At 41.4% G+C, this 14,935-nt stretch overlaps 1 protein-coding gene and 1 non-coding gene across 8 annotated transcripts in view; both read right to left on the reverse strand.

Annotated features, from left to right (window-relative positions):
• The window catches only part of NDRG4 (NDRG family member 4), a 336,309-nt gene that overhangs the window by 45,731 nt on the left and 275,643 nt on the right, over positions 1-14,935 (reverse strand). For all 7 annotated transcript variants that reach the window (XM_033942604.1, XM_033942606.1, XM_033942605.1 and 4 more), the window contains one exon: positions 14,092-14,127. In XM_033942604.1, the coding sequence (XP_033798495.1) occupies positions 14,092-14,127 (36 nt within the window). The remainder of the gene's footprint in view (positions 1-14,091; positions 14,128-14,935) is intronic.
• TRNAS-UGA lies at positions 5,182-5,263 on the reverse strand. The gene has a single exon. It is a non-coding gene; the product is annotated as a tRNA-Ser (tRNA).

Here is a 14,935-nt window from a genome sequence, read left to right on the forward strand (position 1 = left end):
GTTTAGTGGAGTCTTTCCTGTGTTGGAGTATTATTTGGACAGCAGTAAATAACAGCAGCATTAGTAGGCGGTCTTGATACATATTAAATGGTGATGTAAGGGCCAAAGAGCCCATGATAAGAGTATCAAATGAAAAGGAGTCAGTTATATGGAAAATTTTGGTGATCACAGGCCATATGGAAGACCAGAAGGCCATGACGTGGGGACAGTCATGAAACATATGACGTAGAGAGCCATCATGGGATTTGCATGTCCAGCAACACCTGGCAGAGGATCTAGATAATTTGGCTGTTTTAGCAAGGGCCCAAAAGGCTCTATGATAGAGAAAGAGTGCTGTTTGTATATGTGAGGCAGAGCGAAATGATTTCAATAGTCTAGGCCATATATCTAGCCATGTATCAGAAGTAAATGAGGATTGTAATAGGGAGTTCCATTTGTCAATAGAATCTGGCAGGGGTAGGAAATATTTGGATTGGATAAATTTGTACCATTTTGAGGAATGTTCCTTGGTCATAGAGAAGGAGAGTGTCATGGAATGTAGATCTGGAGATGTATGCAGAGAGGAGGGAGAGGGGAAAGTCGCAGTGAGACAATGGTGTAATTGTATCCAATGAAAATATTGTGAAGGGGGGATATGGAATTTGGCTATGAGGTCAGAAAAGGAGATCCATTTATCTACAGATATTAGATGTGCAAGACTCCAAATTCCTCGGCACCTCCAAGATTTCCAAACCATAATTTCTCCATTAATTTTGATTTTAGGTTTGTGCCAAATCGGAGCCGAGGTTGAAGTTGCACATTTTTTATCCGAGATGGAGTCAATAAGATTAAGTGCCTGCCAAGTACTGAATAGAATGGGGTTCAATTTAGCTGAGGAGGGGAGTGGTATAGCAGGAGCATGAAAAAGGAGAAAAGAGTCTACAAGAGAGTGTTCAAGATGCAGCCAAGTAAGAAGTATGAGTGAAGATTGGAGTTTCAATCAATGAGATCCATGTGACAAGAGAAAGGCTAAAAGGTATTCACGAAAGCTAGGGAAATTAACACTGCCCTGATCTCTAGGGCATTTCAATTTGCATAGCGCTATGCGAGGTTGTTTGCCTTGCCATAAGAAGTGTGCAAGAAGCTTCTCGATACGAGAATAAACAGAATGGGGAAAAAGAAAAGGCAGCATGCTAAGGATATAATTAATCTTAGGGGTAATCATCATGCATATGGTAGAAAGTCTACCCCACCAGGAAAGATTAAGAGGAGACAAGAAATGTCCAGAAGAAAACTCTGGCAACATTCTGGATTTTCACTCCTGTGATTTACTCTTTCACAGAGCTGCTTTTCAATAAAGCTTCTTTTCCCCAAGTCTGCTCCAAGCAGAGCTCAGGTAAGCATAGTTCAAAGCACCAACATTCAAGTCCTGGAGAATATACTTTCTCACTCAAATATTCCTAGCAAAAACATAAAAAGCCTTCAGCCTAAAATGGAGCAGGGCTGGGCACAGAGGAGTGTCTCAAGTTTGCTTAGAAAAAACACTAACTGCTTTTCAAAATTCCCACCCAGATGGAAGCAAACTTCTCTCCAAAACACTCCCAGCTTTACAAAAAAGTGCACAATCCAGGAAGTCCATTAATGTGACTGGGAGAAGAAAAATAACCCAGTCAACAATAGTAGATAAAAACCCCTCACAGTCTGTTGCTAAGCTAGAGCTGATTGCCACTCCTACTTCCATCAGATTTGGAGCTTCGCACAAATCCTCAGCAAGTAGTTCCCCTTGCAACTCCATGGGCATCTCCTCATCAGTTGCTTGTAACTCTGAAGTGGCTTCAGTTTCATCCACTTCCATAGGCAGACAGGCATTACTCTCACTTGAACCAGGCAGCTCCTCTTTAGGGAGAGCCCTAAGCTTCCTCCCTAATCTGCCTAACAGCTTGTTGAGCACTGCTGGCTTTTCAAGGGGGAAGACACACCCTGGTCTAGCTGAGTCAGTATCTTGCTGCTCCTCTCTTTGGCTCCCCTGGTGGTGACCTGGATAATAGGTATTCTGCTTGCTCTCAGGTCTGACTTTACAGTCCTGGGTACTAGCTCTGCTGTGTTCATGAGAAGGTTTGTGGAAAGTTTTCCCAACCCCCTGCTCTGGGTTGCTAGCAGGCTCAGGGAGATCCAAATAGTGGTGTGGCTGGGTCCTGGGCACCTCTTTATGGGTTTCCTGTCCCCTTTCTTTCTGGCCCCCCAGGGACCTTGACAGGCATGGAGCCTGACTGGTCACAATATTGGGCCCACAATTTTTTCTGGATTCCTTGAAAAAGAGGAATTGGGGTGGAGAGGTTTGTTGGAACAAAGAAATGCTGGACTGTTGACAAAATTGGTATTTGCAAAAATTGTATTGGCATATTGACTTGCATAGAGATACATTTGCCCATGTCCTGGAAAGCACAGTTATTTAACGTAACAGGTGTTGTCCGGGGACAGCAGGCAGATATTCTCACATGGGGGGTGACGTTATCCATGGAGCCCGGTATGGACAGTGAAAAAAGTGTACTGTCACTTTAAGCTTTAGAAGCTTTAAGACTGTCGGCACCGCACATGTGCAAATACCTTTCCACCTTACTCTAACTCGCAAAATCGTCGGTTCTATGGCCAAGTGAAGAAGCCAACCAAGGGAAGTGGGTGGGATGTGGGAATATCTGCCTGCTGTCCCTAGATAACACCTGTTATCCCAGGACAAGCAGGCATCATATTCTCACATGTAGGGCTCCCTAGCTTACGAAATGGGATGGAATGAGTGTTGGCCTCTACATAAAACACAATAGAAAGGTCTCCGCTCAAAAGGCATATAAAATATATTGTCCTGTTCGAGCAGGCAGAGCAAGGGAAGAAAAAGGAAAGGATAAGAAGGTAAGAACAGCAAAGTGTAGGGAGGCTCCACTATGAACGTTAGCAGGGAACTGACAAGAAAGATTATCTGACTGAAGATTAACATGCGGTAACGATTGTCACCCTTTTTACAAACCCAAGGACCCAACATATCCTTCCATAAAATCTTGTCATTACAAGAAGTTCCTTGAGAGAACTTTTTCATTTCAGGCCGCTAAATTGAATTCATGGCTTGGAAAAATTGTGTTAGAGGCTCCCTCTTATTTAGATTTTAGAAAATTGTTAAAGACACAGCTATTTGATAGGTTGGTATATTAATGCATTCTGTTTCTAATTTTTAACATCTTCCCATTTTAATCTGATGTATTTTATTCGCATGGTTTGTATTTTAATCTGATGTATTTTATCTGCACTGTATGTACTACCTTTCTTGTTGTAAGCCACCTAGAACCTTTCCGGCATGGCGGCATATAAAAATAAATTATTATTATTATGATTATGATTATTTAATCTCCTTGTCTATTTGGAACCATTTTTATCCATAATTGACTCAGTCTCTGTTGGCAATGGACTCCACTCTGGGTATATAGCCTATAAAGTAGATTAATTTGTCTTTCGCAGTTCTCCTCTGCTACAACAGATCTTACATCACCTATTCACATTTTGTCAAACATGTTAATTTTCACAGGTAGGAAATATCTCTCCCCATCACCATACCTCTCTTCCGCTTTATCTGCATTCTGAAAAATCCTTTCAGGCATTTAAATCTCAAATGAAAGCTTACTACTTCAAAATGGAATTTGATCCAGATTCCTGATAATCTTTTCTACCTTACAGTCATCTGACTTGGCTCTTGCCAAGTTTCTAAGTTTATTTAAAAATTTGATTAAACGCCTATCAGATACTAAGGGCTCCTTTTACTAAGTTGTGCTAGCGGTTTTAGCCAAGCCATGAATTCAATTTAGCGGCCTGAAATGAAAAAGTTCTCTCAAGGAACTTCTTGTAATCACAAGATTTTATGGAAGGATATGTAAACAGATATGTAACAGAGTACTCTACAAGTACTCTTGTTAGAGTGACTCAAAGAGAAATGAGGAGCTAGTTAACCTGGTGACATGCCAAAAACTACTTTATAACAAATGCATGAAAAGTTAAACAGAACCCTGGACTCCATCAGCAACCAATGGAGTTTTGATAAAAAGGAGTAATATGCTCCAATTTTTTTAAGCCAAAAATGAGGCGAACGGCAGTATTCTGGACCACTCTTAATTTTTTTAGAATTTTTTTATAAGCTCCTAAATATACAATGTTACAGTAGTCCAGAATACTTAAGATAGAGGACTGCACTAATAAATGAAAGAAGGCTTCATCAAAATACTTCTTAATGGTGAGAAGCTTCTAAATCACTGAGAAACATTTCTTAAACAATAAATCAGTATGTTTTTCCAATGTAAGATGTTTATCCAACGTTACTCCCAATATTTTTATGATACCATTCACATGTATCATTGTTTCTTTGATCTTGTCATTGGGAGTTGCTAAAAAGAATTTAATTTTTTCCATATTTAGTTTCAATTTAAAAGCCGTCATCCAGAGCTCAATCTGATTTAAAATAATTACAAGAAAATTTATAAACTCGGGTGACAGACAGGTTAGTGGGATGACTATAGTAATGTTATCTGCATATATGTAAAACTTAAGCTTTAAGCTTTGCAACAAATTTTCCAAAGAAACAAGATAGATGTTGAACAAAGTAGGGGACAAGGGAAACCCTGTGGCACCCCACAGGAATTTTCCCAACAATAAGACAAAATATCATCCTTAAACACCTGGTATGATCTTTTTCCCAGGAATCCACGGAACCAATTCAAGACATTTCTCAAAATTCCAATGGATTCCAAACAATCCAAAAAAATAATATGATCAACCAAATCAAAAGCACTACTCAGATCCAGCTGTAGAATCAGAGCGCTTGTACCTTGACTAAATAGTGAGTATAAATAGTTCAACAAAGAGGCCATGATTGTTTTGGTGCTAAAACCTGACCGAAAACCAGATTGATTATCATGCAAAATACTCAACTTGTTCACATATGTATCCAATTCAGCGTTTACCACCCCCTCCAGTAGCTTAATAGCCAAAGGAATACTAGCAATGGGTCTGAAATTAGATGAAATACTAGATGATTCTTTAATATTTTTTCTAATTGGTGTAATCACAATTTGACCCTGTTCCTCTGGAAACATTCCTTTGGATAGTAAAAAATTGACCCAAAGTAACAGTTTAGCCTTAAAATTAACCTTTTGATCAGAAACTTGTCATGGACAGGATTTGAACCTGTGCAGAGAAACTCCATTTGATTTCAAGTCCAACACCTTAACCACTCAGCCACTGTGACTCCCAGGCACCTGCACCAAGCAACCGAGTTGTTATGATGGGTAAAATAGGAGATCTACCTTTAGAAGCTCTACATCCTGGATAGATTCTTGTTTGAAGCAGAGACAGAAAGAATCAGAAGATGTGTTTCATGATTAGTAGGCTCTTTATGAAGGAACACTTCTGACATGCAGGATTATTCAACTTTAACCCTTTATTTAGCATTGTTGCTCAGAAGCAACATGTGTCTTCTATGGCTCTTATGGGAGATCATTATATCTGGCCGTATATGAAACAATGTTGTTTAGTCACAAGGATCAAGTATCAATAACCAATAACCCGGGTGATAACGTCTTTTTTCACCCTTCTTTCCCTGTGCACAAAAGAGAGCTTTTCCACAGATTTAATTATTTGCCCTCAGAGATGCCACCAGAAGATCACCATATCATATCTTCTGGCTTTATGCACCAAATCGTCATAGGTACAAAAATATTTAGTGTGTGTCTCTATTTCATGTGTTTTTGTTTTTTAGTTTTTAGGTTAAAAACTAAAAAACAAAAACACATGAAATAGAGACACACACTAAATATTTTTGTACCTATGACGATTTGGTGCATAAAGCCAGAAGATATGATATGGTGATCTTCTGGTGGCATCTCTGAGGGCAAATAATTAAATCTGTGGAAAAGCTCTCTTTTGTGCACAGGGAAAGAAGGGTGAAAAAAGACGTTATCACCCGGGTTATTGGTCTTATGGGAGATCTGCATCTCCAAATGTCTGTTTACTTGGCACTATTGCTCTCGTTTAACATCAAGTTAAGTAAAGCAGCTGTTTCACCATCTGCCAATTAAAGAGTTTTAAAAAAGCCTATAGCCCTAGTGCAGGGGTAGGCAATTCCGGTCCTCGAGAGCCGAAGCAGGTCAGGTTTTCAGGATATCCACAATAAATATGCATGAGATAGATTTGCATCTCAAGGAGGCAGTGCATGCAAACCCATCTCATACATATTCATGGTGGAGATCCTGAAAACCTGACCTGGCTCCGGCTCTCGAGGACCGGAATTGCCTACCCCTGCCCTAGTCGACTGAAGATCCTGGCAGACAATGAAATGGAATATACTTCTCGAAACCAGCCAAGGTCTGTACGATCATCTCTCTGAGATAAGATGACATAGAGTAGTTGAAAAAGAGAATTCTGTTAGTCAACGTAGGTCTGACAAAGAAGGCATTGAAACTTATTCATAGTCCAGTCATCATGTCCTGGTGGTGCAGTGGCATAGACGCTGGAGCTGGAGGCTTTCAAGAGTGAATTTAACCAGCAAAGATTAATGTGGTTTGCATTCTGCTAAGGTCAGGCCGGTACCATGGAAGACATGGAAGTACTGGTACTGATCATTTGAGAATAAGATACAGGAGCAGCAATAGTACTGAGGTAAACATAACAGCGGTATTGAGTCTCAACGCAGATAAATAACACGGAGCAGGATGGTTTGATACTGAGCAGAGTCTGATGCTAAAGCTGTGTCACTACTAAAAGTAAAATAGGGGCATCGAGGCCAAAATTACTGTAAGCTGATGGCCAACCATTCACCATACTGATGCTCTGCATACGGTGAGAGATTGCACTGGTACTAAGAGTTATGAAGATGGTGCCACAGATGACGAAGAGTTGAAAACCCAAATGGGCAGAGTGCTTCAGAATTGATAGCCTGCATCAATGATTTAAGGCATCGAGTGACTCGATGTTGAAAATACCAGTGACGCTGGTGATGAAATCAAAGAACTGTTGATGCTCTCCAGTACCAAAGGGAATCGATTCCACTCAGAAGACCATTAAGTGGAAGGTGGCACTGGTATTGTATGCTGCTCAGCTGGTACCATAGGTGTATAAAGCAAAAAAAACCACTCTTGATGATGATTATAAATGTACTGTGTCAGTGGTGTACATAATATTTATAAACTTTATGCTCAGAATCATGGAGGCGATAACTGGGGAGAATCCCGACACTACCGCATCACCGCCCAATCATTGCATATAAAAAAGAATAAAGAATGACTTCAAATTGTATGCTTGTATATTAATGTGCCACTAGGGCTTAAAGTTTTTAACTTGGGTACCTCATATCATTCAAAAAAACACAGCAAACTTATCTTATAGCTTGCAGGTTCTGATGTGCCACGTTTCGTTCCTGCCTCAGGGAATCAATGGAAATTTACAAGGATTTTTTTGTAATGAGCGTGAGTGATTCAAAGATAAAGAATCTCTCACATAGTAAACGGAGAACAATTCACACAGCTTCTTCCCAATGAGTTTACTGTGTTTTTTTGAATGATATGACGTACCCAAGTTAAGAACTTTAAGCCCTAGTGGCACATTAATATACAAGCATACAATTTGGAAGTCATTCTTTATTCTTTTTTATATGCAATGATTGGGCGGTGAGGCGGTAGTGTCAGGGTTCTCCCCAGTTATCGCCTCCATGATTCTGAGCATAAAGTTTATAAATATTATGTACACCACTGACATAGTACATTTATAATCATCATCAAGAGTGGTTTTTTTTTGCTTTATACATTTATCCTTATCACTCTATTTTTGAATAATTTAAGCCTATCTCCTCTGACGAGGTACCATAGGTGTAGCAGGATGTCAAAGCGTTGGAACCCTCAAGAAGAGGCGCACTTCAGAAATGACAGTCTGCATCGATGGCATCGAGGAGAGACATGCAGCAAGAGACACAATGTGAGATATGCCCATGATGCTTGATGATGTCAATGTTAGAAGTCGATGTACCGGTATTGCTAGAAAACAGTACCATAGAAGTCCAACTTGCCAGATACCTGATCCCAGGCCTAAAATTCTTACAGAAAGAAAATGCAGGAAAAAAATAATAAAACATTTATTTGGGAAGGCATGTATTCTTCTTGTTCGGTTGTTTTTGGTTTTTTTGGGTGGGGGGTTAGCCCTCGAAGATCAGGAAGAGATCTAGCAGGAAAGACCAACAGCATGGGTCGAGTGATAAAAGGCCAAAAAGCCATCGGCAGGGACAAAAGCTGCAAAAATGCTTACAGATCCTGAAATGAAAATAAAGAAATTTTACTTGAAATTGTAAAGGATGTAAAAGAAAATCAAATAACAAGAAAGAAATAATAAAATTAAGGAAAAATATGAAGTGGCAAGGCAAACTCATCTAGACAAAGTTTAGATACGTGTTCTTCACTGCGGAAAATGAAAAATTGATGAGCTTTTGAGCTGGCATCAAGCAGGAAGACAGTTGCATTTGTGCAGTGCAGGCAGTCTTAAAGCTTCTAAAGTGTAAAGTGACAGTACACTTCCCCCTCCCCATTTGCGGTTTTGGCAATCGCGATTTCACATATTCGTGATTTTTTGGGAGGGGGAAAAAAAGAAAAAACCCATAGTTTAGCCTTCCCCCTGGCGTCCCGGCCTTACCTGGTGGTCTAGCGGGCTTTCGGGGCAGGAGCGATCTTCCTACGCTCCTGCCCCATGTAGATCACCAATAGGAAATGGCTGTGGGGAGTTCCTGTTGTAGTCTCGAGAGATTATGGGAACTAACAGCAGCCATTTCCTATTGGCGATCTGCACAGGGCAGGAGCGTAAGAAGATCGCTCCTGCCCCGAAAGACCGCTAGACTACCAGGTAAGGCCGGGATGCCGGAGGGAAGGCAGAAGGAAGGCAGGGCTGGGTCAGAGCCGGACCAGAAGATATTCGCGATATTTCACCATTTGCGGTCCGGCTCTGCCCCTATCCCCCACGAATCTGGAGGGAGAAGTGTACACTTTTACACTGTCCATACCGGGCTCCATGGATGATGTCACCCACATGTAAGAATATGCTGCCTGCTTCTCCTGAGATAATGCTGTTCTGCAAATAAATGATACAGTATTGTGCAAAAGTCTGGAACAGGTTGTTTGCAGTGTGTAATTTAAGTATCACTGATATTCATTTCATTTCCATTTTTTAAACTTAAGTATGCGTGATATGATGGTACATACTTAGCTGATAAGTATCTATAGGAGTGCAGTTTTAAGTGCACATGTAGATTACTGAAATACGCACAAAGATTAGTCGAGCTCTATATTTATAGAGAAGATGCCGTATATAAGCTTAAGGTTTAGTTTAGTTTAAAATCTAAGTGTGAAAATGATTTTTTAATGATGATTCAGTCATAAATGCATTATACATTATGTGAAAGGCAAAACACGTGTACTGATCTATACATTACAATTTCAGTGTGGTTCAGTTTCTATTTGGATGTTGCGTCCAAGATATTATACGATTAAAATTAAGGTAATTAATCTAATTTAATATGGCAAGAAAATAGCTCTGTATCATTCTGGCACTAAATGGATCAACTTTATATGATGGTACCTGGTGACAACTTGATTCCAAGCTGCAGTGAGTGCCTCTCGATTCAATTCAAGTTTGGTAACTGGGTTGGCCAATTAAGGGTAGAGATTGTCTTGGATTTCTTCCAATTGTTGTCATTTCTGGGGTTCTTTTAGGGGCCTTTAACATAGAAAATGACAGCAGATAAAGACCTGAACGGTCCATCCAGTCTGCCCATTAGTTACAAGCATTATAAATTCATAATTAAATTAAATTGTCCTTTTTTTTCTTTAATATTTCTGGGCCATAGACCTTAAAGTCCACCCGGTACTGTCCTTAGGTCCCAACTTCTGGAGTTGCCATCAAAGCTAACTCCAGACCATCCAGTTATAGGAAATTTAGACTAATTTAAGCTTTTTTACTAAGCTGCTTCAAACCAGTCCTGAACTGTATTTATTTATTTATTTTTAGAGAACAGAGTTATCAGCATTATTGATTCAAGCTGAAGTTCCAGACTGTGTTGAACTGGAGCTTCAGAGGGGCATAATCAAATGAAAAGTCTAAGTCCGATTTGGACATAGGGCGCTAGTCGCCCAAAGTCAGCAATGGCAAAATGTCCATTCTCGAAAAGTACGTCCAAAATAATTTTTTCCCCAAAAATCTTCTATCTATACGTCCAGGCATTTGATCATCCAGTCTGCCACTACGTCTATCTTTATACCACATTCTCAACCAAAAATTCATCCAAATCTGAAATGTCCAGAACAAGACCCTTTGGACATGGGAGAGGCCAGCATTGTGATGGACTGGTCTCCCAGACATGACAACAGAGCAGTGGCGTACCTTACAGGGCACTGCCGTGAACTTCACTAGAAATGTGTCACATACACATCTCACCACAACTCCCTTATAGGTCATGGTGAGCTCCCCAAAACCCACTATACTCACCTGTACCATTGATGTAGTGGTTAGAGTGGCTTATGGGCCTGGGTCCTTCTCTCTATGGTTCACTAGCTCACCCCCCAGACTACTTAAGCCACCTCTGTGCAGCTCTACTAGGCTTTCCTATGCCATGAGCTGATATTTCAGAGGCAGGTATGTGCGTTTTTATTCTGAACTTTGTGGGGGTGCGACAGGGTCAGTGAACATGAGGTGTTTGTGTGGGAGTCTTTACTTTGTTCCTGCAATGGTTTTCTGGTCAATTTGGATACCTTTTGGGCACTTATATGTGTCTTTACATCGTCTAAGTCACAACGTATAAGTTCCGTCTAGGCACTTTCATCAAACCATCGATTATCCCTGCAGGACAACTAAGTCTAGGTCGGCCTACATCCTGCCCTAACCATCCAAAAACACCCCTTTCAGCTCTGGGCACACAGCGGGATTCAGAGGCCTAAAAAGTCCCTGGATACGTCTAAAAAGCTGTCTCAATTATCGGCACTTGGAGGACCTGTCTTTTAGATTGTCCAAGTGCCGATTTGGGCGGGTTTTTAGACGTATTTCAGTTTTGATTATAAGCCCCGCAGTGTTTACTAAATTATTGGGCTGTGCAATAGCGGGAACAGTAGAGCAACTTCTGTTGGATATCTGGTACCTTTCAGGAGGGTGGGGTATTGATGTGTTGTAAGGTGTGTCTCCTGGATTGTAAGAGTATACTACAATCCTGGATCTCATCAGAATCACCTTCTTATTGGAAATGGAGAAGTCAGGACTATAGGGGGCTACCCTAAGAGAAGGAAGCAGTTTTTGTTCATTTGGGGCGCCTACCTAGACTCCCTGAGCCTCAGGGGCCAGAGTTTGATACTGAATGCATTGTAGTGGTAGGATTTGCACTGAGTTTTGAGGGAGGTTCTCTCGTGGATTTTTTTTTGGGGGTGAGGGAGTTGGGATCCTGGAGGCTATAAGAGTCAAAGTCTCTGGAGCAGTTACTTTTTAGATCAGGCACTAGGTCTAACCTTTTCGAGAATATCTTGGGTGGGGGGTTGTCTTGGCTTGGTGGTTGGTTTGGGGAGGGGGTGTCCTGGGGAGTTTTTGTAGTTACTGGTGGTCCACTTTATCTTGGGGTGTATCTATTAGTACTTAAAGTTTTCCTGACTCCTTGCTGAGTAGGTGTCTAGGACTGTCTCATTATTTCGACACCTGCTGTTCAATTATGGGCTCTTTTGTAATTTCTTGTTTGTTACTCAACAGGAAGCTCATTGCTACTATCTTAGACCATGCATATGATGGGGGGAGATGGGGTTGGTGGGGGTTTTCCTGTATAAATGATGCTGTATACAATCGTATCATTTACTATCTGTTCTTCATAATTGTTTTGTGTGGTCATCAATAAAAATTGTTTCAACTTAATTAGTGCTAAATAAAAAGTCATATTGCATTTATTGTATTTCTTCACACCAGATAAATCTACAAAGAATTATTAGAGAGATTATTCAGTAAATGTTATTCAGCATTGCAATTTCACTAACACAGTCAACAACTGCTTATGCTTGGTGGAAAATGTTTTCTCCTGATAGATTCATGCACTTTTGCAGTATCTCAAAGTATTTGGAAATGAGATGTGGCCTAGTGGTAGAGCTGTTGTCTCACTACCCTGAGGTTGTAGGATTGAATCCCAGTGCTGCTCCTTGTGACCCTGGGCAAGTCACTTAATCTTCCATTACCCCAGGTACAAAAATAAGTACCTGTACATATGCAAACCACTTTCAATGTGTATCCACAAAAAGGCAATATACAAGTCCCATCTCCTGGTCCTTGGAATTTACCATGCCACTGATTTGTAGACATCCCTATGGTTACATGCAAGCTATGATATTCAACAGACATATTCAAACACTTTAGCTTGCATTCTTCACAAAGGAGTCACCCTACATGTGCACAAATTTGGTCTCCAATGAGAAAGTGCTTTTATCACTGAAAAGTACCTTTTCTCACATCTCACAAGTTCATTTTAAGTACTTCTTTGTTTACTTAACTCTGACTTCCTCTATGTCTCTATCAGCTTCTTCTTGCTTTATTTCCCTTCAACTGCAGGCATCTTTTACCCACTATAGATGAAGAAGCTGCTAGTCCACGGTTGTCAGACCACTGTCTAAGCTTGTGGGCATAATTATTTAACTGATTGGTTGAAGTTGGATCCACTTTTGTTACAGGATCCAATTCTGCTTATATCTACAGTTATGTGAAAAATAGCATACCGAAGCTTCAAAACAAGAAGAGCTATTTCTTCCAGACTTTTGCTCCATCATTGTAGTACTCCAAAACCTGTATACACAGAATAGTATTCTAGCAGATGTATGAGCAACCAACTCTAGAAGCCAATAGACAGTTTTGTTGTGCACCAATATAGATGCCACTAACACAGACCCATGTATGCATGCATGTGCAATGCTCTCACATTAGTGCACATGTTTTGCTCACTTGTATTCAGTTTGCTTACTGCATTGGGGAGCATTTTTTTTCTTTTATGCATGCATTAGGAGGAAACCCTGAACTAGTTTTAGCACAGAGCCCAAACACGTTGAAGGGCATAATAAAAAATGTGTCTAAGTCTGAGGTTGGACGTTTTGTGCAAGATGTTCACAAACTAGCAGGAAAAATGTCAATTTTCAAAGCTGCCAAATGTCTATCTTGCATTGGGAGGGGGAAGCCCCGTAATTTGCAGCACGCAGCCCTGTAGGCTGGAGGGAGTAAACTTCCCTCTTTCCATTTGCTCTTCTGAAGGTACAGTAGAGGGGGGTTCCAAGGATGTGAGAGGGGGGCCAAGGAATGTTGGGGGAATGGGGGGGGGGGGCAGAGATGTCAGAGTATGTCTGGGGAGGTCCGGGATGTCAGTGGGATATCAGGGATGTCAGCAGGATGTGGGGGATGGGATATCAGGCAGAAGTCTGGGATGTCAGCAAGATATCGGGGATGTCAGCAGGATGTGGGGGGTGGGATAACAGGGATGTCAGGCAGAAGTCTGGGATGTCAGCAAGATATCGGGGATGTCAGCAGGATATCGGGGATGTCAGGGGGAAGGGTGTAGGGCTCCGCAGTTCAGCTGATCCTGGCAGGGGGAATCCCCATCAGTTGAGCCACTAGGAATCTCTGAAACCGGCTTATCTGATGGGGATTCCATTCCTCCATGATCAGCTGAAGGGAAGCCTAAGAGTTGGGGGTTTTTTTTTGCTCTTTGGGTGGTGGGAGGGGGTCGTGACCAGTGGGGGAGTTGGTTTTGATTATTGTCACTTGGATGTCCTTGCTATTAGGATGTCCAAGTGCCGACTTAGGCTGGTTTTTGGACATTTTAAAGTTTTGATTATGAGCCCATAGTTTTCTGCCACTAGGAAGGGAAAACTGGATGTACCTTGTGGCTTTATTGCTATCAAGTTCCGTATCTTTTATTCAAATTTAAGCTATTTAGTGAAGCAGTCAAATTATATTTCTTGTGAAGCAAAAGGAGTATATCCTCAAAGCCCAAAACATCAAACCAGTGCATTAAAGAAAACAGAAGACCCTCACCTGTGTAACCTGAGGGAGTCCACCAGAGTCAGCCATCTGCAAAGAAAGTATTGTATTGTTAAAATGAGTCTTCCTATTTATCCTTGTAAATTGCCAAGATGGTAAGCTGTATACTTATGTCACTGTAAACCCCTCTTTACAGTATTATAAGCATACAGATTACAATTTTAGAGGTTTACACATGTAGAGGCATAGAAAATAAAATAGGGGTTTACAGTGACATAAGTATACAGATTGTCATCTTTAAGATGATAGGAGTGGTTATATAGCAGGATGTTATAAACCAGGGGTGCCCAATAGGTCGATCATGATCGACCGGTAAATCGCCAGGACAAAGTGAGTCGATCAGACTCACTTTACCTTGGCGATCTACCGGGCCGATCAGCCTTCCTCTCCCCGTCAATTCTGCCATCGGAGAGGAAGTTCGGGCCAGCCAATCGCTGCCTAGCTAGGCGGAACTTCCTCTCCGACGGCAGAATTGACGTCAGGGAGAGAAATGCTGGTCGGTCCGCAGGGAAGCAGAGAGAGCTTGGTGCGGCGGTGGTGGCGGCTTTGGGGCCCGTTACCCAATGGCAGTGGTGGCTTGAGGCCTGTTCCCCGATGGTGGTAGCAGTGGCTTGGTGGAGGGTAGGGAGAAAGAAAGAAAGGGGGCAGGCAGGGAGACATAAGGAAAGAAGGGAAACAGAAAAAAAGAAAGGGGGCATGAAGAGAGAAAAAAAAGAAAGGGAGGCAGGGAGAAAAAAAAGGCAGGGAGAGAAGAAGCAAAAGTTGGGGGAGGGAATGAGGTCTGGAGGAGAGGAAGCATAAAGGCTGAAAGAAGGGAAAAAAGATTGGATGCACAATC

Source organism: Geotrypetes seraphini, chromosome 4 (assembly GCF_902459505.1).
Source record: "Geotrypetes seraphini chromosome 4, aGeoSer1.1, whole genome shotgun sequence".
NCBI classification, from domain to species: Eukaryota; Metazoa; Chordata; class Amphibia; order Gymnophiona; family Dermophiidae; genus Geotrypetes; species Geotrypetes seraphini.